This window comes from Ascaphus truei, chromosome 6, assembly GCF_040206685.1.
Source record: "Ascaphus truei isolate aAscTru1 chromosome 6, aAscTru1.hap1, whole genome shotgun sequence".
In the NCBI taxonomy this organism is placed as follows: Eukaryota; Metazoa; Chordata; class Amphibia; order Anura; family Ascaphidae; genus Ascaphus; species Ascaphus truei.
This window is the reverse complement of record NC_134488.1, coordinates 89791239-89814080: the sequence shown is the minus strand read 5'-3', so window position 1 is coordinate 89814080 and position 22842 is coordinate 89791239. Positions and strand designations below refer to the sequence as shown.

The 22842-nt window shown below is 40.5% G+C and overlaps 1 protein-coding gene across 5 annotated transcripts in view; it reads right to left on the bottom strand.

Annotated features, from left to right (window-relative positions):
• Positions 1-22557, bottom strand: part of VPS13D (vacuolar protein sorting 13 homolog D) — a 241678-nt gene extending 219121 nt beyond the window's left edge. For 3 of the 5 annotated variants that reach the window (XM_075605047.1, XM_075605049.1, XM_075605050.1), the window contains exons 1-14: positions 22386-22555; positions 16542-16710; positions 15536-15613; positions 14027-14217; positions 12799-12879; positions 9410-9526; positions 9058-9162; positions 8802-8972; positions 5940-6040; positions 5618-5786; positions 4998-5099; positions 3222-3432; positions 2880-3059; positions 1457-1587 (exon numbers count right to left, since the gene is read on the bottom strand). In XM_075605047.1, coding sequence (XP_075461162.1) covers positions 1457-1587; positions 2880-3059; positions 3222-3432; positions 4998-5099; positions 5618-5786; positions 5940-6040; positions 8802-8972; positions 9058-9162; positions 9410-9526; positions 12799-12879; positions 14027-14217; positions 15536-15613; positions 16542-16638 — 1734 coding nt within the window. In that variant the 5' untranslated portion in view covers positions 16639-16710; positions 22386-22555. Of the gene's footprint in view, positions 1-1456; positions 1588-2879; positions 3060-3221; positions 3433-4997; positions 5100-5617; positions 5787-5939; positions 6041-8801; positions 8973-9057; positions 9163-9409; positions 9527-12798; positions 12880-14026; positions 14218-15535; positions 15614-16541; positions 16711-22103; positions 22271-22385 lie in introns of those variants that run through there. The other 2 variants (XM_075605051.1, XM_075605048.1) reach the window with 2 other exon arrangements.
• Positions 22558-22842: the final 285 nt, after the last annotated feature.

Genomic DNA, 22842 nt, shown 5'->3' with positions numbered 1-22842 from the left:
AAGAAGGTTTGTCGTTTGTGTGTCAAAACTGAGGGGGGGAAATAAACACCCCCTGCAAATTTCCATTTGGTGGGAACAGCGGTTTTAAACACAAATGAAAAGGGAATATAAACTTTCTATTGGTTGCTTAATGGATTTACAGTGCATGAAATGCCCAATACACTATATTACAGGAGCTAGGTTACTGGTAGTAAAGTTTGCAGGCAATATGAAAAATGTAACTGTTTTTCCATGTTATTTGCAAACTTTGTTACCTGTAACCTAGCACTGTAATATACCTTCACATTTTCCCAGCATAAACGTATTCTAAAGCAATGATCACTACCCCTTTAGTAGAATTGAATTTCAAGAAGGTGAAAGCAGTGACCTTCACGATCATTAAGAACTTTTGTTTTGTAAGCAATCAAAACCAAGGCCTTAAAAAAAAAAGGAACTCTATACCGCATAGCAGCAAATACTACAGAGCATATCATACCTATTGATTTCGTTTGAGGCATATGCAGTACGTGACTGAAATTACTGCAGAATTGTTTTGTTTTGCTCAGTCAAAGTGACTGAGATTTATGGAGGAAAAGTAGGAATGGCACAAAATAGAGTTCATTTTCATCTACCAGGAGCCATACAATGAAGAATGTATTAAAGCTGCAGTTCAGGCTTAAAAAAAAAAAATGTTATAAGTTTTTTTTTTACTTCAATAGTTTCATGTGGGCAATCTCTACTTACCTAAAGAACTGCATAGCTGCTGGTCAATTCGTTCTCCGTCTATTGATCGGCAAAGTTTGGCGACATCTTTAAATATGGGGAATGTATTTCCTCTGTTTCTGTCACTCAGTGGAAGCTCATGAATATTCATGAGCACTCCTGCACTGATATGTGCAAGAGGGAGGGCAGGGCTCACAAAGGGGTGTGCCAGGGCTTGTGACAGGACATGAAGGGGCAGTGCCTTAGTAAATGGTTGTTAAAATAGAATACAAGAAAATTGGTCTTTCAAAGTTGTTTTTTTAAAGACAGAAAATGCTAAAAGTATTTTTTCTTACTACAGAACTGATTTATTAAAAAAAACACACATGCAGGATATTGACTGAACTGCAGCTTTAAGGTGTGGATCACCCAAAGCTGGTACCACAGCTTCTTGGAATAACCAGCACATTACCAGTGGGCATAGTTAAGATAACTAGGGTAAAACTGACTCATTTGGTAAGAATGCAGTGAAAACAAGGTAGGTTGCAAAATGCAACATTATGTGAAATTGTGTTATACTGTACATTATTTCTCTAAATCCGAATGTTACTAGAGGATTGCACAATAAAAGGAGAATGAAAAACTTAACAAAAACAACTTGAAAATTAAATAGAGAACTTGAAGCTAGCATAAATCCCAGCTTCCAGATTCCTGTAAAAAAGAGTTTAGAACTGTTTTTTCCTCTAGAAGACTCACAAAATACCAAATTACCTACAGGATTAGGGTAGACCAGATCAGGAAAAATGGTCCCATGCGTTGCCAGATCTCGGAGGAACAGTCCACCCAGTTGAACCAACAAGAGAGACGAATCTCTACGGGGCAGAGACTCAACTCTGACCTTCATCCCTAATGGGAAAAAAGCAATGCAGTGGTACACATGATCCCTGATATCAAATGAAGGAATACAATTATTCTAATATAGTTATACAACTTCCACAATCAATATATAAGCAATCCCTATACAACATGACAGCCTAATAAAACAAAAACTTGGGATTTATAATACATACTTGTACAGTAGCTTGTAGAAACAGATTATTCCCCATGCTTGTAACTAGGGTTGGGTAATATACCGGTAGCATAATACCACCGCGGTAACAAAAATGGACGGCAATTCGATACTTACCATTGTTTATTACCGCGGTACCCCTGTCTGTCGGATGCTGGGGTGGCGTGTGTGAAGCTGCAGAGAGGGGTGGGGTCGGAGCTGATAGAGGCTTTCTCCTGCTGGTAATTTTCCCCCCATGGATCTCAGCCCCTTCGTCTCCTCCATGCCCATTAACCCCCAACTCTCCGCAAATGTGTGCAGGAGTGGGGGACTAATGCTGTGCATGGTGAAGAAAATGGGGCCTTAGGTGGGGTTTTAGTTCATTTATAGTAAAAATAATTTTTCATTTAAAAATGTTTTATTTGTAAAATTAAAATATACTAAAATGTATTTGCTTGTGGCACATTTATTAAAAACAGCAGAAAGTTCTCTTTTATAAATAGGATTGAATCAGGGTGTCTCTGAAGCCGAACAACCTCCGTAGGGTGTGCCGGTAACAGCTCCGCAGGTTTAAAGCTTCTATTCGGGCAGGCAAATAGGAAGCCGCAAGTGAAGATGTCATGGCTTCCTATTGGCCCCCGTCACGCAGGAGCTTTAAATCCACCATTTCAATAGCCCCATAAAGCCCAGTCGGAGTGGCTACCGACACGTCCAGAAGTAAGTATCTCGGGAAGCAGAGGATTCCCGGAGCTGAAATTAACAGTTCAGCTCTAGAGACCCACTGCTTCAAACCAATAATGCACAAAAATAAAAGGATTGCCACGAACAATCACATGCATTTTTATAAGCAATATATTTCACAATAAATTACCCGAAACCGTTTGTGAGGACTTTAGATTTTGTTGTTTTTTTGATTCGGTATTTATCGCAATAAATATAGTGATTGTGATAAATTACTTAATATCGTTAAGTGCCCAACTCTACGTCTAACTGGTATATCTGAATGGAACAGGACAGATTTCTACTAATTTGAGTGGTTTCTGGGTCTTCCCCGGTTTGAGATGAGAAAGTTAAAAAAAATGTAGGATTGTTTACTTCTTAGTCCAGTAACCAATTTGCAATCTCTGGAAAGAGTTCGATTGTATTTTACCTGAAAATTCAAGCTGCATAAAAGCAGTTTCTTCTGCAAGGGAACAGCTCTTCTCCTTGTGCAATAATGTAATTGTGCCACCCTCCAGCTGAAAGTTGAGTTTCGCAAAGATATGATCTCTTTTAGTAAAGGTATTCAAGCTTGATGTGTCAGCCGTGGGATCAAAAAAGTCATCCACACCTTAATAATTTGATTAAAAAAAAAAAATAGTCAATAAGTTACAATATTTTATGGCAAGAACTTTAGTTTAATATGTCCTTTTCTAGATTGCTTTTAGCAATTACATTTCTACCCACAGTGGGTATTTAGACAAAACAACTATTGCAAAACACACAAGCATACCAAAGATCTCTGGATTCCAAACTTGTTGTTCTTCTTGCTGTTCTTGTATTAACCCTTCAATATCTGCACTTGCTTCCTGAGGATATCCATACCAACCACCCCATCCAGGAAACCATGACTGGAGATACTGTAGCATTCCACTGCTTTGACAGTCTGTTGGGCTTGCAACTGGGGAAGCTCCAGTTGGATCTGAGAATGGTTCTCTCAGGCTCTGTAAATAGTACAACACAAACATTGAATACGTTTTGTAGGCAAGATTGGAGTACTTGCAGCCATTTAATCAGCTAGTATAATATATATTTATCTCTCAAATAAAAATATAACTTGTCTGCACATTCACATATCTCAGACAGGTCTGCCACCCTGCTTTTCACCATGAATCTCTTAGCATACAGTGCTTCCACTGCAGCTAGGGATTCTGGGAAATTACATAGAAATGAGCACACAGTACCACCTTTTGCTTCTAATCCATTTTACAATGGACAACCACTATAAGCATATGCCTGATGTATTAGGCTGCGACTATACCAGCTCCGGCAGGGCGCGCGTGCTCCCTCAGGGCGATGTGCACGCCCAAAACCTGCACTGCAGGCAGGAGACATCGGGAGGTGACAGAGAGGCATGGCCGTGACATCACGTGAGCGGTTCGCCCTCATTGGCGTCACTAACGTGACGCGGCCGTCACTCAGGGAATTAATTTCATAGATCTGCTCTATATTTGCGCGCTTGGCCACCTCGTTCACGCGCTCTTAGTGCGCACTCAGTGGAAACCAAGGATTTCTTTTGGCGGCCGCTTTGGGTATAAGCACGGCCTTAAGACAGCTTTTCAGCACAGCCTGGGTTAAAGAATATACCATATTCCCGCTATTCTAAGATGCACTTTTTTTCACATTTTAACATTTCTAAAATCGGAGAGGAGTACTTTGTGACGTAGCTGTCCATTTGAACTGAAGTATATTTAAAATGTTATATTGCTATAATGCCCCCAATAAGTTTCCTTCTTCAAATAATAAGAGGTGAAGACATATCCCTTCCCCTCCACCCTTGAATAGCAGCTTTGCACATGCTGGCAAACATTGAAAACAGGTATTTGTAACCGAATGGTTCCTGTATTAATATGGCCGCTAATGTGAATCAACTGAGAATCACGTGATCTCCTACGTTGTGGAATGACCTCCCTGGAACGTGATGCTGCCAACCCTAGTGCGCAGCCCGTAGCGCTGAGCAGGAGGTTGCTGATGCCCTATGACAGGCTGAAGGTGCCTTCATTTAAGTTGTCTATCATTTTTTCTGTACATTTAATGTAGTGATTTTTTGTCCTGAAAAGCTGTTATTAAATCAATGATGCTCCTTACAATTGATGGCGTCATAGAACCGAGGAAATACGGTATACAAAAAATGTTCATTGATTAAACATTGATATTGCTCTAAAACATATTGGAGGACTCATTGGCACAGCGCTGGAAAGCATTGTATTCAACTGTTCTCTAACAAAGTTGGAAATCTCAACTTTTATCATTTAAAACTATATTATGCCATATATTTTTCTGTACTCCTTTACCAAAATGCAGTTCTATAGCATCTGAATACTGCAAGAGGGTCCATACCCATCATCCCAGAGATGATCACTCTAACTGAGGTAAGTATCTACTACAGAAAGTATCAGTATAAAATATTCCATTGTTATACCACTGTTTTCTTTTCTCTTTTGTCAGTGTGGATAGTCCATGCGCCCTGGAACGTCCAAATTTCATTTGCCATTCTGTAAATACTCACCTCAGCTAGTTCATTCTGCTTTTTTAATCGTCCATGGACCAGCTCATGTAAAATCTTCAATTCTTCAAAAGGCTGTTCTTCCTCAATTCGATCCATCTCAGCCTGAATAATAATAAATCAAGAGAAAAAAAGTTACTGGCTACAGATCTTATTCCATTATTTCTAAAGCACAGACTGCGGGGGTTGTTCATTACACTGCAATAGTGCCAATCAGTGGACACAATCACACAAACTCCCATGGACTTAAATGGGAAATGTCATGCATAGTACCAATTGGCAATATAGAAGTTTAATTATTAATCCCATTCTGCCTTTTAGTCCCATTATCAATAAGCCAGGTTCCACTGCCGCTATACAGGTCCAAATTAAAAATACATTGTAAGTGTGAGATAGAAAAAACAGTATTTATTTATTCAAAATACTGCAAGATACATTTCCAATTACAAACACATTTTATTGATGCAAGTAAAAAAAAATCACCCATAATGGAATAATGATAACAATCCAAGTATAATTGCTTAATTGTAATTCAACATCAAATTGTCTCCACTGCATTTGTTTATTTAGATTTTTATCCCAAACGTCCTATATTACAAAATAAAGGGCCCCAGAATGCATACCTCGTCTTCTTTAGATAACTGTATTCCTTTAAGACGATCACAATGCTTATTGCAATAATTAACAGCATCATGTGCCCGATGCAACACAAACTCCCAGGTTAATTGCCGTCTCTGTGCTCTGATCTCAGAAAGGTTTGCGTTCAATGCAAAAAGCCACCATTCTTTGCAACTGACATTGTTTAATGAAAGAAAGGCAAATGTTAGTTAATGTTGCTTCTGCAATTACATTTCTCAGTGAGGAGATCATTTCGACATAGGGAAATATTCACTTACCCCATTCCAAAAATGTGGAAGAAAAACACAATTATTCGTTAAAACTTACTTTCCGGTTACTGCAACTTTTGGCTTCCATTTTCTGAATTTCTGCTGCCTTTCTTTTCTATCAAACTCATCGAAAAACTCCATAATTTGCTGATATTGTGCCTGAGTAGAAAAACATTTAACTGGTTAGTTAAGCCTCTCCTGTTTCTTCAACCTTCCCCCTACCCATACTGAATTCATTCTTAACGATCTATTACTTCAATATGCATAGTCCACTTTGGCCCCTATTCAACATGCTATGAAGCAATTTGTAGGAAATCAGCTCCATTTACATGTATTGGAATAATATTCTCCAATACAAGGATAGAGCTTTCTGGCATATTGATTATTATAGGCCAAAGCTGATACATTCCAGGAATTATTGAAATCCCTGCTCTCCGATTGGATAATGCCCGTAATTTTAACAATTCAGTAATAGCCTGGAATCTTTGGCACCCTGCCAAATTTTTAAGCCAATCAGCTTTGAGTTCTCATCTACATAGAGAGAAAGTAGCTCTCAGTCAGGGGAGCTGATTGGACAGGAGGCACCAGCAAGGCCCGACTCAACCCCCGACTCATCTGCTGAGTGTTTTGTGGGTCTAGAGGGGGGGCACAGAGTCTGTTTTGTTGGTGTGTGTGTCTGCAGTGTGTTTTGTGAGTTTAGAGGGGGCTGCAGTGTGTGTGTCTTCAGTGGGTGTAGAGGGAGGAGGGCTGCAGAGTATGTTTTGGTATGTTTGAGTGTCTGCAGTTTTGTGGGTTTACAGGGGGCTGCAGTGTGTTTGTGGGTGTAGAGGGGGGCTGCTCTGTGTGTGTTGTGTGAGTGTAGAAGGTGGAGGAGGGCTGCAGTGTTTTGTGGGTGTAGAGGGGGGCTGCAATGTGAGTAGGGGGGCTGCAGATTGTGTTTCTGTACATAGAGGGGGGGGTTGCAGTGTGAGTTTGTGTGTATAGAGGGGGGCTGTAGAGAGTGTGTGTGTGTGTGTGTGTGTATATATACAATTTCCTTTTAATAAACACGTGCAATAAAAGAACGTAGACTATCGTGCTGATAAAAATCAATATGACTAAAAAAGTGCCTACAAAAATATTTTCATATCTTTATGAAAATGTAAAAAAAAAAACAAAATTAAAAATAAGCCTACATTTAGCCTACAATAGTGATAATCCTCAGAACAGGGCAATATTGGACAGTAATGCCCTGTTCTTCTAGGATTATTACTTAAGTAATAAATAACAATATCCAACCACCATATTTTGTCACCAACTACAACTCTTAGATTGCAAGTTTATTGGCAGACAATTGCAACTAACAAACCACAGACTGTGTTTACTAAGTGGTGCTGAGCCGTAAAATACCTTAGGGCAGGGGAGCGCAAACTATTCCTGCTGCGCCCCTGTCTGGCCTGCTCCGGATTCGCGCCCCCCCCTCCCCCACCTGCAGCCGCATCAGATGACACTCCGAGGTCACGTGACGTCAGGTCACGTGACCCGCGGCGTCATTTGACATCTGTGACATCACATAATTTGAAGCCGCATTGTCATGGAGACGCGTCACGTCTGAATCCAGGTAAGTTTTCTTGTTGCAGAGGCCTCACGTGATCCCCCGGTATTTAATTTAAATGCCTGGGGGAGGAGCGCGGGACCTCTGCACCTGCCAGCACCCCCCAGACAAATCTCCCCCCCCCCTGGGGGGCATGCCCCCCAGTTTGCGCACCCCTGCCTTAGGGCCCAATCAAGTGAATGGTTTGTAAAGTGTTTGATGGCCAACATCATTTAGTAAATGTGGCACTTTATATCTGGAGAGGGAGACAAGCAGAGACAGATCACAGAGGGTGTTATAATTATAGCCAGTTTAGTATAGATTGAGGTAGAGAGCCGTGAGGCAGGAATTTCAGATTACTATAACCGTAAATTAATAAAACCGGAATGGACGTCGATTAGAGTGTTGGCTGTACAATAACAGACCAAAAAAGGGTGAATCGTAGAAATGCTGCAGAGGAAAAAACAGCAAGACACAAAACAGCGTGAATATCAGGGGAGAAGTGTGTTAAGAGAGAGGATGATAGTAATGTTAATAAGGGTATTATCTCTAGTCATGTTATCACTTCTCTGTAGAGGTCTGCAAGAATGTTCTTCAGCTCTATTGTGCGCTTCAATTTGTAAATACAATATGACAACTATAAATATATTTTACATCTACTGTATCCTTTTTAAATAGTTAATTTCATCTTAGAAAATGTGAAACAGCTTCACCAGATTTTAATTAGTACTTCCATAAAGTACAGCTCAATCCCATTAAGGCGTGATCCGCTACAACGCGGATCCGCATATAACACGGTCTGAGCGTGGCTCCTGATTTAAAAACATCTCCAATTCTCTTTTTTTTTTAGCGAAATCGCCACCGCGAGAGGACTGGCATCCCAGCATCTGCAGCTCTCTCTCTTCTCCCTGCTTCATCAGGCTGACCACATCTCCAAGGTTTTTTTTTAATAACATTCAATGCTTTAATGCTAACGGACACGCACAAATAATGTTAGCATACCATGCAGGAATCGAACTCTTGACCCTTCATACACTGGTAACGATTCTATACCTGCTACACCATAGGATAGGTGTGATGTCATTGACTATTATCAAACTTGCCTTTCAGAGAGGAGAGAGCTGCAGAGAGGTGAGAGCTGCAGAGAGGAGAGAGCCGCAGAGAGGAGAGAGCTGCAGATGCCGGGTAAGTCCTCGCACGGTGGCCATTACGCGGTCTCATTATGTGGACCCCGAGCACTGCGTTATAACGGGGTTCAGCTGTATAATGTAAATTAAGCGTTAAATCTAAACATTGTTAATTTTCCATTTTTAAATGTTCTCAGAGAGAGAAAAAAGAAGCAGTTACCTGAGATAGAGTCAGTGGTATTGTCTTCAGACATATGTCACACTCAATACGTGGTTGATGCCGGGACCTTAAAGGCTCCTTGGAACAATTTCTCTTAAGAATAGCTGAAGTGCACACAGGCTGCAGGATGTACTGGTGCTCTCGACTTTCCATGCTTTTTTCCATTGCTTCCTGTGAAAAAAAATAATATACTTAGTCTCTAAAGCATTGTGTTGCAATGTAAGAACTTACAACCATATTCCCCAATGCTCGTTACCTGTAGATCCCCAGGAGGCAGATCACCCAATAAAGTGCCATTAACATCCCAGTAAATACTGAAGTCTGCAACGTCCAATTGTTTTTTCCTCATTAATTTCTCCACCTAGAAAAATTCAGACTGGGATTTAGATAACACAAGTAGCTTTCTCAAAACAAACGGACTGTTTTTTTTTTTTTATCAAGCTAATGCTATGGCCTGTTCAGCATTTAAAAACTGACATCAGTTGGGGAAGAATAAACGATCACAGAACCATACAGAAAAAAATAAGAAGTACAAACTAGATCAACGTTACAGCAATTGGTTTGAGTACATGTGGCGTATGTTCATGTTTTGATTTCCTACTCCTTACCGGTTCACGAACAGCATTTTGCACAGACACATTTTTGATGCATACTCCGAACGCAAATGGATGGGAAGGATTTGTGATGTCATCTTCAAATCTCAAATGGACATCCTGAATTTTTAGCTGGAAGAATAATTCGCAATAGTTATTACCTATGTATCTTATTACAGAGACGTAGTTCAAATGCTGCAAAATAAAGTGATGCGGATGTAAAGTGCTTGTAACGCATTTTTCCCTCCACAGTCCAACACTGTCAGCAGAAGATCTCCTATCAGTTGAAGTGCAATGAAGGCTGGATGTGCTACAAGTTATTGGACTCCAGAGATCATTTTGTATTCTGTTCTTTAATTACAATTATTTGCGAGTGAAGTACATGTAGGATCCTCTGTCACTATTGCTGCACGATCATATTCCTAACTTGAACACTGAAGTACACAAAATAAGATGTGAAAATGTGGAATTGCATTAATATGTGGAATTTAATATTTACTACAGTAATCATTTTAGCACTAGTAAAAAGTGTCCCCTTGACATGTCCGTATATACTGGGAGCAGTGAGGTTTCATATATGTTTGGTGATTGTCTGTGTTAACTGAAATTATTTTTGTGATCTACTTCTATTTATCATGCCTTACATTCTGTATTTTAGCAATTTCTAATTCCTACAAGTGACTGCATGAAAGCATTTAAATGAATTTACAAGATGCAAAGTCACATTACCTACACTGAATTTGAGACTTCATGGAATAATATAACACAATTGGTGACAGAAGGGAGCAAAACACTTAGAATCCATCCCTGAAATTGTGGAATTTCAAGCACAGTATCTTAGGAATTCTTTTACATAGTTACATAGTAGATGAGGTTGAAAAAAAAGGTGTGTGTCCATCAAGTTCAACCTATGCTAAATTTAGACAACAGATACGTTATCCTATATCTATACTTACTTATTGATCCAGAGGAAGGCAAACAAAAAACTCCAGTGACATATCATCCAATGATATCTCATTTGGGGAAAAATAAATTCCTTCCTGACTCCCTCCCTCCCTGAAGGATCAACATCCTTCCCATGTTTACTTATTTGGTATATCCCTGAATACCTTTCCTTTCTTAAAAAGATGTCCAACCTTTTTTTGAATAGACCTATTGTATCTGGGATCACAGTCTCCATGGGTAATGAATTCCACATTTTAACTACCCTTACTATAAATAACCATTTCCTTTGTTGCTGGTTAAATCTCCTTTCCTCCAGCCTTAAGGGATGACCCAGAGTCCTTTGTACTGTCCTTGGGATAAATACAGCTCAACCCCCTTATAACGCTATGCTTGGGGTCCAAAGAATCACATCACGTTATAAGCGGATCGCGTTAGAAATAATGTACAAATTGTATGTATTGTACAATAAAGTATTTAAGATACCAATAATCGTGTTGTAAAGTATTCATAAATACGAAAATTGGGAGCCGCACATACATCGCGTTATAAGCGGATTCGCGTTGTAACGGATAGCGTTTTACGGGGTTGAGCTGTAGTTCTTTTGAAAGCTCATTGTACTGTCCCCGAATATATTTATATATAGTTATCATATCCCCTCAGACGCCTCTTTTATACTGTAAATAAATCTAATTTAGCTAGCCTCTCCTCAAATTAGATTGTCCATCCCCTTTATTAATTTGGTGGCTCTTCTCTGCACTCTCTCTAGTTCCATAATGTATTTTCTAAGGAGTGGTGCCCAAATTGTACTCCATATTCAAGGTGTGGTCTTAATAATGCTTTATAAAGGGGCATCATTATGTTTACTTCCCTTCCATCCATTGCCCGTTTAATGCGAGATACGATCTTGTTTGCCTTTGAGGCTACTGCATGACTTTGGGCACTATTGCTAAGCCTGCTGTCTACAAGCACTCCTAAATCGTTCTCCATCAAGGATTCCCCATATTTATCCTCATTTAAATTTGTAAGTTGCATGTTTATTTTCGCTTCCCAAATGCATAACCTTATATTAATCTGTATAAAACCTCATCTGCCATTTACCTGCCCAAGTTTCCAGTCTCTCCAAATCCTTCTGGAGAGAAATTACATCCTGCTCTGATTCTACTACCTTACACAATTTAGTGTCATCAGCAAAGATGGAGACTTTGATCTCGATCCCAACCTCAAGATCATTAATAAACAAGTTAAAAAGCAAGGTCCCAGTACCGATCCCTGAGGTACTCCACTCACAACCTTAACCCAACAGGAGAAACTTAAATTTATGAAAACCCTCTGTTCTCTGTCCAACCATTTTTCAATCCACATGCATATATTTTTACTGAGTCCAATTTGCTTTATTTTGTACACCATCCTCATGTGGAACTGTATCAAAAGCCTTTGCAAAATCTAAGTAGACAACACCAACTGCATTACCCTGGTCTAAATTCCTACTTGCCTCCTCAAAGAAACAAATAAGGTTAGTTTTGCATGATCTATTCTTCATAAATCCATGCTGACTATTACTAATAATTTTATTTTCCATTAGGTATTCCTGAATATTATCCAGTATTAAAACTTCAAGTAGTTTCCCCACTATTGGAGTCAGGCTTACAGGTCTGCAATTCCACGGTTGTGATCTAACTCCCCTTTTAAATATAAGCACCACATCTGCTTTACGCAATCTTGTGGTACTGAGCCTGTGGAAATGCAGTCCTTGAATATTAAATGTAATGGTTTTCCTATTACTGAACTTAACTCCTTGAGAACTCTTGGATGTATGCCATCAAGGCCAGGTGCCTTATTTTCTTTAATTTTTTAAAGCCACTTGTGAACTTCTTCCTCAGTTAACCAATTGTTAATTAATATAGAGGTTGTGGCTTCCTCCTGCAGCACTACTATTGCAATTGATTCTTCCCTGGTAAACACAGAGGCAAAGAATTTGTTTAATACCTCCATATCTCCAATAATCTGCCTGCCCATCTCACACTGAAAGGGTCCTATATTTTCTTTTCTCAATTTTTTGTTATTAATGTACTTAAAGAACTTTTTAGGGTTGATTTTACTTTCTATTGCAATCCTTTTTCCATTTTCCATTTTCCATTTTTGCTAATTTGATTGCCCTTCTGCAATTTTTGTTATATTCCTTATAATTCTGATACGATGCCTCCATCCCTTCTGACAAAGAATCTAAACGCCCGCCTCTTCTTTTCCATTTCCTCCTCTACCTGTTTATTTAGCCACATTGGTTTAGACTTATTTCTTTTATATTTATTATACAAGGGTATACACTGACGAATGTGCTTTTCTAACAATGTTTTAAAGACTGTCCATTTATCTTCTACATGTTTCCCTGCAAAAACATCATTCCAATGTATTACTTGTAGATTAGACCTCAGTTTATTAAAATCTGCCTTTTTACCTACTTCAATATTATCCACAATTCTGGTTACAATAGATTCAGTAACAGAATACCAGTAGGATTCGCCCTTTTGTTCGTGCTCACTCTGAAGGGGGAAAAAATACATGTCATTAAAATGATCTTGATTGCAAAGGTATTAGGTAGTACCATAGGCCGATTAAAACACATGGATTCACACAACAAATACAAGACAGATGCCAATTACTTAAAAGGGCATATATTACTCGAGCGTGTGGGTTACTGCTATAAACTACACAGAGGGTGTTCGCCGCATTTGAATCCCTTTTCAAAGATCAATGTACTGTAATATGGGTATAATTTTCAAAAATACAAGACTCTCAGTAATTTGCCAAAGAAAAGAAAAAAAAATTGCAGCTTTCCAGAATACCAGACTTTTTTCTCATTGTCAGAATAAAGATATTTTCATCCATTGGTTAAGCACGGAACTATTAAATAGATAAAGTTATATATTGAGCTTTGATGAGTTATACAAGTTTATAAATATACAACATTAAAATGATAATGTTGAATTTAATTACAGAGTTTTACTTGCTGCAAAATTCTGAAGTTAATGTAACATGTGTTAATAACCAGCCACAAACCTTCAACTAGTGACAGAATCAAAAAAATAAAAATAACGGGTGCAAATAAAAAGAACGTATAAGGTCTCGGCCAGGGTGGTGCTGAGCCGGCAAATTTGATTTTGCTGCTCACAAGCTCGTCACGTGAGCGGTTCGCCCAATGAGGGCGAACCAGCTCCGTGACGTTGTGGCCGCGTCCCCAGGCTAGTGTGCGCCTAGCTGGCCACAAATCGCCCGTTCCCTGCCTGGTCGCAGCCTTAGGCCTGGGACATAGTGCCCCAAACAGTGCGGAGGCGCGCTGAGGCTCAGGGAAAGCGGTGCTTTCCCTGGCATTACACAGCGCGCCGTCAGGGGGCGGGCCAGTGACGTCACGGAGCTGGTTCGCCCTCATTGGGCGAACCGCTCACGTGACCGTCCCTGCGCTCCAGCAAGCGGGGAAATTTCAAAACTCCGTCAGACACACGCTTCCCCAAGCGTGCTGACGCGTGCACGAGCCCCTGCTAAAGCCGCTCTCATTGCGGCTGCAGGGGCTCAGTGCCGAGCAGCAGCACTGCTCAGCACGGTGCGCTGACCATGCCCTAGGCCTTAGGGAGAGGAATGGAGAATTTGTACAGACTCTGTGCTTAATGCTTATTACATAATCATACTTACTTTCCATTTGTCTTCCAGTGCTTTCAGAAGAGTTTTTTTGTGGTCTTTCTCCAATAGCTTTTCTTTTAACTCATCAAAATCTTGTTGCTTCTCTGGCGCACCAATTAAATGAAGCTTTGAAACAGAAATAACCCACGGATCCACATGTGGACGGTAGAAGGGAATCTGTATCCTTATTTTTCCAATGAAACCTATGAGAAAAATATCAATACATTGACTGCAAAATAACCAGAACTGCAAGCTTCTGTATTTATATGGTAGTCACTGGAAGAAAGAAAACAAAACTAATGTTAAGTTAATATTGTATGTATATCAAGATCAGTCATTTTCAACTGGGGTTCCGCGAGCACCCCTCAGGGGTTCCGCGGCCACCAGGGGAGAGAGCTGGGACTGGTCCCATCAACTTCCTGCTGACAGGAGGGAGAGGAAGAATCGAGTAAGAGCGGGCACTCTCAGCTCCCTTAAAGAATGTGTGTGTGTGTGTAAGTGAGAGCAAGTGTGTGTGATTCTGTGTCTATGGAAGAGAGGGGGGGAGAGTGTGTGCATGTGTAAGGGAGAGGGGAGAGGGGGAACATAAGGTAGAGAGGGGGAACATAAGGTAGAGAGGGAGCATAAGAGACATGGCAAGGGTTGAGGTTCCCCAGAATTGCACAATTCCTTAACCAAAAAAAAAGGATGAAAACCACTGATCTAGACAGTGACAAACTTAGAAATATATATTGATATAATCTCTCATCCACAGAACTACCTTTGAAAGTTTAGTATTAAATCACAAATCATAACTGTACTGTTCTGAAATTATCTGAGAGGAAATTGTAAGTCCAATAATTCCATACAAAGAGTCAAACCCGACCACATGTAATTGAACACGATCAATTACACGTGTTTATAATATGCAGTTATAAACACTAGGGCTGTAACTGCATATTTCTGCTACTGACACATTTAAGGGAAACAAAATTGCATGTTTTTCTAAAAGTAACTTCTTTTGAAAGCTGGCAAATATTTAGGTCGGGGCGAGTGAAGAGGACTAGATTTTCTTTCAATAGTAGCCGACAATGGCTAGATGACAACTTATTGCAAATAAGATGGAATATCTCATACTTTTACTCCAATATATTTTGGGACAGACATTTCCCTACAGATAGAGCATTTGTGACTGATATGAGACATCATTCACACACACACACACACACACACACACACACACACACACACACACACACACACACACACACACACACACACTTCGACCAAAGTGGGGACCACAATTGAAGTACAAAACTAATTAACAAAAACATGTCCAATAAACATTACAGGCTGACCACCATCACCCAAAAATTGGAAATTAAACTTTCCAACGATTTTAGGGTACAATGCAAAAAAATCATTTTTTTTTTTTTTAAAGTCAGAAGGAAAACAATAAATTTAATTAGCAGTAGTTTTACGCACACACAAAAAAAAAATCTTAACTCTTAACACTTTATCTACAAGTATATGTTAGCATACCTGCTTTTACATCAAATGGCAGCTCCAATTCTTTCAATGCATCTTTCTTTAATGGTAAGTTCTCTAATTCAACTGCACCTGTAAAAATAAATACCGGAATTACATAGGAAATATAAAATGATCTTCTTTGCGTACTCCGGCACAACCACATTTGAATTAAAACTCACCCACGAATATACAGAGTTACAGGAACATATCAAACAAGCTCTACTGTAACACGTATTAGATACGAAAAGGTATTTTTATGTTTAATAGTGGAAAAAAAAAAAAAGTAATAGACAACCTTGATAAATTACTGATGGTACAGTAAGATATTTCTAGGAGCACAAAATACACAGTTAAAATTCCAATGGCTCCACCTGCATTTATATAGGAAGTCCATGCTATTTCTATTGCATCGTGTATAGCAGTAAAGCCTGGTACAAAATATGGCTGATACTATATTTTAAAGTTGACACTTAAACTGAGAATAGAGGTTAGACACCGAATCAAATTTCTCAACACAGCTGACTGAATTTTACCAGTATTAACACTTGGCATATGACTAAAATTGTGGTAAAGGTAATGAATGGAGAGCGTCATGGAGTAGCAATAAAAGCAGAAGTAGAAAGTTATACAGCACAATGATGGTTCACAGGAGCAGTTTTGGTAAAGTGACTCCCAGTTCAGTGACACTAATTACCAGAAATCCTGTCTTTTGGCTCCACTATTGAAATTGTTTTACGATATGCCATTAAAACAATAGTAAGAGAGCAAAAATGGCCCAGAAAGTACAAGTCACAGGAATTATACGTCTGAAAACGTTGAACTATATTACATAATCATGCTTTGTGCTAGAAACTCCATATAGGAGATCCTTCAAATTTGAAGGGGAAGGGGAAACTTGACACTTAAAAGTTTATAAATATATATATATATCAAAAGCATTTTAGAGAAACTTACACAGCAACTGCAATGTGAACAAAGTCTACATTAACAAGATCATCGAGTATTCTTCATACATTACCTTTGAGAAGTGCTACAGATAGCTGGTCTGTATTTAAGTTGTTGACATATTTGCCCAGGTAGGTGTTGAGGACCCACGCAACCAGGCCCTCCAACATGACTGCTCCTGGATCAAGGCAGGCTGATACTTTGTAGGATTTTCTCCTGTTCAATCACTCATATTAGGTGCTCTATGTGGAAAGGAAATGAATGCATTAAAGTCAACACTTTGCAACACCCCTTTCATCACTACATTATACTTTGTTTGATACAGCAAACTTTTTAAATCTGCCTCTGTTCACACTAAAATTGGTAGCTCATTTTCCCAAAGGGAGAAGGAGTGGCTCAGTGAGTAAAGACAACAACTGGCACTGTGTTTTAAGCAGGGGAACCTGGTTCAATTCCCAGTGTCAGACTCTTGTGACCTTGGGAAAGTCACTTTATCTCTCTGTGCCTCAGGCAACAAAAAATAGATTGTAAGCAGGCATGGCAGGGACTTATGCCTGCAAAATATCTCTGTAAAGCGCTACGTAAAACTAGCAGCGCTATACAAGAACATGCTAATAAATAATACAAATAAATGACATACTTCTGCTTTGCTGGTAATTTAAAGGGCTTCCACGCTAGTGTCAGCTTAGCATTAGTGGTGTAGTTGATAACTGAATATACAGGCACATAAATTAAATAATTTATTATATGATCAACATATCATATAGGAGCCATTCCTACAAACAGGACGCCATTTCATTCCTGCGCATCACCTAAAAGATGTGCCAATTGCTTAATTCTGTTGATATGGGCAGCCCGGCTCAGTATATTAATGGTTAATGTGAGAAAAAGAACAGCGCAACAGCCCAAAACGAGACAAAAAAAAAAAAAATTAGACTAAATAACTATACTTTCCCTGCAGCTTGGTTTGGAACTCACCCAGAGAGAGAAAACAGGCAAACTCCAAAAGGAACAAACCTACAGCGCAATGGAAGCATTAAAGAAAGAAACCATAGTATAAACCAGGGGGTCGCAAACTTTTTTCCCTGCACCCCCCTGCCAGATGTCCTCCTCTCCGCGCCGCTCCCCCCTCCCTCCTCCTCCTTACCTCGATTCCTGGCGTCAGGGCGTCATGACATCACGTTGCCATAGCAACGCGACGGCACATGACTCTGCCGCGTTGCCATGGCAACGTGTCTCCAGATGCCGGTTGAATCAATGTAAGTATTGTTTACAGAGGCCCAGCAGCTCCCCCTGCACTTAAATTAAGTGCATTCGGGAAGCGCGCGGGGCCTCTGTAAACCCCGCGGCCCCCGCGGTAATCTCGCACCCCCCTGGGGGTCGCGCCCCCCCACTTTGCGCACTTTTGGGGTAATCTGTAAGGTGTAGGTGGAAATCCTGCTGTAATGGTCCACACTTACAGAATAGATGTCTTAATCAGGCAATGAAAGAAAATCTGAGTATCACTTCTGGGAGTTCTTGATCCACTGTTGTGAATCTCTTCCATGTGTGTCAGCTCAGGAGTGGAAAGCAAAGAGCACCATAGCATAATAAATTTAATATAAAGTAGAAAACATTAAAATATGCACATCCACTCAAAATATCTTTGAAGATTTTGCGTAGTAGGGAATAAAAAAACAAAAAAAAAACTTTGCCATCGAAAATCTGTCCCACTCCATCTTGCTCTGGTCTGAAGAGTGTCCTGCACCTCTCACACCCGGCAGCTCCGTGTACTTCTGGGTCACGTGGGCCGATCTCGTCTCGAGAGATTTCAGCAGGAAAAAAAAAAAACATTTCCTATTCGGACTGTTTTGTTAGCATGTTCTTGTATAGCAGTGCTAGTTTTACATAGCGCTTTACAGAGACATTTTGCAGGCACAGGTCCCTGCCCCCTGGAGCTTACAATCTATGTTTTTGGTGCCCGAGGCACAGGGAGATAAAGTGACTTGCCCAAGGTCACAAGGAGCCAACACCAGGAATTGAACCAGGTTCCCCTGTTTCAGTGCCAGTCAGTGTCTTTAGTCACTGAGCCACTCCTCCTCCCATTTTGGTTGCCAAGTTCCAAAAGCAAAGTGACCTTCAAACATATTGTGAGTGCGATGTGCATATTTTAATGTTTTCAACTTATATTAAGTTTGTTATTCTATGGTACTCTTTGCTTTGCTGTCTCCTTACATTTCCACTCCTGAGCTGACACACATGTAAGAGATATGAGCCCAGCAGTTACTACATCCAGTTCTATCCATTACATAACCGTGGATCAAAAACTCCCAGAAGTGATATTCAGATTTTCTTTCCTTGCCTGATTAAGATATCTATTCTGTAAGTGTGGACCGTTACAGCAGGATTTCCACCTACACCTTACACTATGGTTTCTTTCTTTTATGTTTCACTTGCGCTGTAGGTTTGTTCCTTTGGAAATTAATGGGTAAGCCTGCTGCTTGCCCCTACCTGTCAAGATTACAGCCCATAAATAAAGTCAGTTTGACCATCTCGGTGCAGCCAAAATGGCTACCATTACTGTTTCTGTGTGTCTGCCCAGTCAGATGTAAGAAACCGTGTATTCAGCATTTGTGTTGACGGTGTATTTTCTGTTGACGGTGTATTTTCTGTGGGATTCATTGTATGTTGGGCCTGTGATTCCCTTAGCAAGACTAACATACAATGAATCCAAGGACTGTCCATTGTATCGGTCCAGGTACAGTGTTGTGAGACAAAGGGGAGTTGTCCAGAGTGTCCTCTCCCCGGCAGTGAGGTGTCTCCCACTGTGGGAGGTATGGAGCTGAAACCGGGGTGAGATGACTGAGGCCCCGTCGGCTCATCCCCTATTGGCCAGTTCAAATTTCCATCTCCCTGAGGCCCCACCGCTTGGGGCCATCCTACAGCAGTGTACCAGCCCCCCTCCTGAGTTGTCCATCCAGGATGATCCCACTGCGTCTGATTAGCTTAGCGAAAACAATCCTTTGGCTGATTGGTCGGCACCCGGTTTTCCATGCTTTCAGATGAAGGCCGGGGCTCTATATAAAGCAGATGCCGATCAGAGTTCCCCAGTAATTTGTGGTTGGTCTCAGCATCAAGAGACCCGCTAGAAATAGTAGAGCTGAAAAAATTGGTGGAACAGCAGGAACCCAGAGAAAGCACAGATCAACTCACCAGAGGTAGCAAAAAATAAAAAAGGTTTATTGAATTACATTGTTAAAAACAAAAAACAAACTAACATAAAAAAACAAAATCTCCTACATGTTTCAGGCTCTCCAGCCCTTTCTCAATGAGTATGAGAGGGGTCTGATAGAATGATGTATATATAGCCCCTCCTCTGAACTCTCCAACACCAGAAATGCATGACAGGTGATTAAGACATATAACAATTAACTCAAAAAGTGTGTCCATGTCTCTATATTGATAATGCACTAGGAAAATAATGAATCATAAATCAATATGGGAACATGTATCAATAAAAAGCTAGGCAGTGGACAGAGAAATCTACAATATAAGTAAACTCAATTTCATACAAAGAGATGCAATTCGCTACGCCTCATGGGAGAACGCCGAGAGGAGACGGGCACCTCCATGTGAGTAGCCTGAAGTTTTTCCCGGACGGTCTGAGGCTTCAGTATCACCATAGCTTCAGCACGCTGGATCCTACAAGGCTTTATCATAAGGACACAGGTATTTACCTCAATATCTTTGGACATTAAGGGATGCAGAAGCTAGGACCGAGATATTTATGCTAATGAGTTACTAAGGGTTCGGTTCAAGGCTGGCTCTAGTTTCTCTAGCTACTCTCTTATTGGGTCTATCTTTCCCTGTCAGTTCAGTCCTTCATTGTACACAATAGGCGATGTTATTTGCCCAAGAACTTATAACCTGATTTGCTGCGGATTTAGAACCATCTTTTGGACTTCATATATGTCATATACTTTTCGTTTTTGGGTCTCTCAGATCATTTCTCAGAGTCTCTGTATCGCTATTTTTGAAGCTGGGAGTAGTTACCTATACAAGACCGCTAGAAATAGTGACTAGAGAAGTGGAAACCCCTTGTAATTGGGATATCCTGAGACGTACGAATCGTGGAGACATCCTGGTTAAGCTCACTCCGGCAGCACCAAGCAAGCTTCGAGTCCCTGTAACCCTGTCTTGGCAAGTTATAACCGTGTTATACATCTGTGTTGCTCGCTTTTGGCTTTGGCCTTAAGAAACCTAATTTATTTAGACTCCTTGTTGTGTCTAGTGTTTGCGATCCCGGTATAAAACGTCTGCTGAGTTTAGAGGTCAACGTGGTGCTTTGTTTCTCATTGTCTTTGCAACTACCTGCCTGTGACAGCAAGTTTGCATGTAAGCACAATGCTAGGTTCTCGTTTTTTTTTCCCCGTTCTTAAGCAAAATTAATGTTCCTCTACCAGCATCCAAAAACAAATGAGGGATGAACTGGGCAAGTCAACAATTAATTCATACACCAAACAACGTCTATCCAAAGGCACTACCAGTAAAACTTTTGGCAGTGGTTCGGCCAAATTACAATAGTTTAAAGGAGATCAAACCAACCATCACTTCCTCTCCACAGTTTAACAGGGGTAACATAATGTCCCCTTTGTTATGACTGTATACAATACCTCATACTTTTGTAAACAACAGAGAAAATGTAGCTGTAGTTCTCAATCAGGGTGCAGTTATTAGCTAGTAGTAGTATTTAGCAAAAATGAGTTAAGTTACATAAGACTATGCATATTACAGCACTCCTTCCTTTATAGGTATGCAGCTAGCAAAAAAAGGATTGGCCTTACTGTACATATATGGAAAACACATAACAGTTCCTGCGCTCCTACCAATTTTGCCTAAAACATACTAGTGACATATTTACATTTATAACCTAAGTCTGTGTGACAAAGGAGTCATTTGATTGCGTCTTTGCTCAAAACAAGATTCAAGCCTGCCAACCTCGTCAAGGTAGACTCCATTTAGCAGGTACCTACACTGAATATATGTAATTTCTTATTGTCCCGTGAACTAAACTTTGTGAAATGTGAAAGTGCACTGAAGGGGTTAAATAAATGAAGCTTATGCTTGTGTGATTTAGTGCCATTAAAAGCTGGCCAATGCAAGTATCATTGTTCCTTATTATAAAATGTGAACAGTGGTTACACAGTAGGGTATTTGTGCACCAAATACAACTGAAAATGAAAGTACAAAAACAACTGAAATGTCAGCTACAGCTAAAACAATATGATGCCCGGAACCACAAAACCCAAGTACTTTACTACCTTTTGTTTCTGCTTTGGAATGACAGCATGGAGGAAATTGTGCACTTGTGTGATATAAAGTCTCACAAACAATATGCATATTCTCAAATGTGAAACCAAAACTGTAGTGCTGGGAAACAGATAATCACAACCCCACAGATAAAATGAGTCAATAACATGCACTCAATATAGCTGCAACATACATGTGCTATGGTCAAAGTTTCGTTTTGCAATCAGACCTTAACCAAGACAGGGATGTGTGTGTGTTTGTATGTATATTGATTGTGTGTTTGTATGTATATTGACAGTGGCCTTCACACCACCCCCAGAGTTGCACTGTAATTCTACTTGTTTACCTCAGTATACTGTCACATTCATGTGATGACCTAACTCCTGCAGTGATTTCAGTGTGAAGCTGTGACGCAGTAGCTCTGCTTCCTGCAGCAATCGCATTGACATTCACGCCCTGATCAGACACATGTATGTTACTGGAAACTGATCTGACAGATGGTGGGAGGTGCATGTAAATCAGGGGGCAGGAGATACCAGCCGGGCGGGGACCACCCTGCAGCCCCCGAGGGGCGTGTCTGCCACTCACTCCCCACCCTCATAAACACCTGTCAGCAGGAAGCCCTCACCTGATAGCGAGGCCTCGCAGCTTTTCGCCTTGGTGAGACCGGAGTATCTCAGAGCTGCAAGATGCGCACTTTACTCTGACATGTTTGTACTCCCGCGAAACACAGCAACCTCAGGTCACAGACCAGAGCCGGTGTTAGTGCCCCACTTCCGGTCGGAGATAGATTACTTGCCGGAAGTGTACAGCCAGGCTTGCCGGTACCATAGAGATCATGCTGTGATAGAGTGTCTCACTCATACGCAGTGTGCGGACGGCAGGAGCAGAAGGCAAATGTTGGACTTCATTAACCCTTCACCCCCTCTGTGCTGCACCAGATTGTAGACCACCCAAGCAGTGAAAGTGTTAAAAAAAAAATGCGCGGTTCTGTCTAAAAAAAACTATCAAACACTGCGGCAGGACTTATTTAGGAAAGGTTTCTATGCACTAAATGTGCTTTTGACAATAGAAAAAGAAAACAT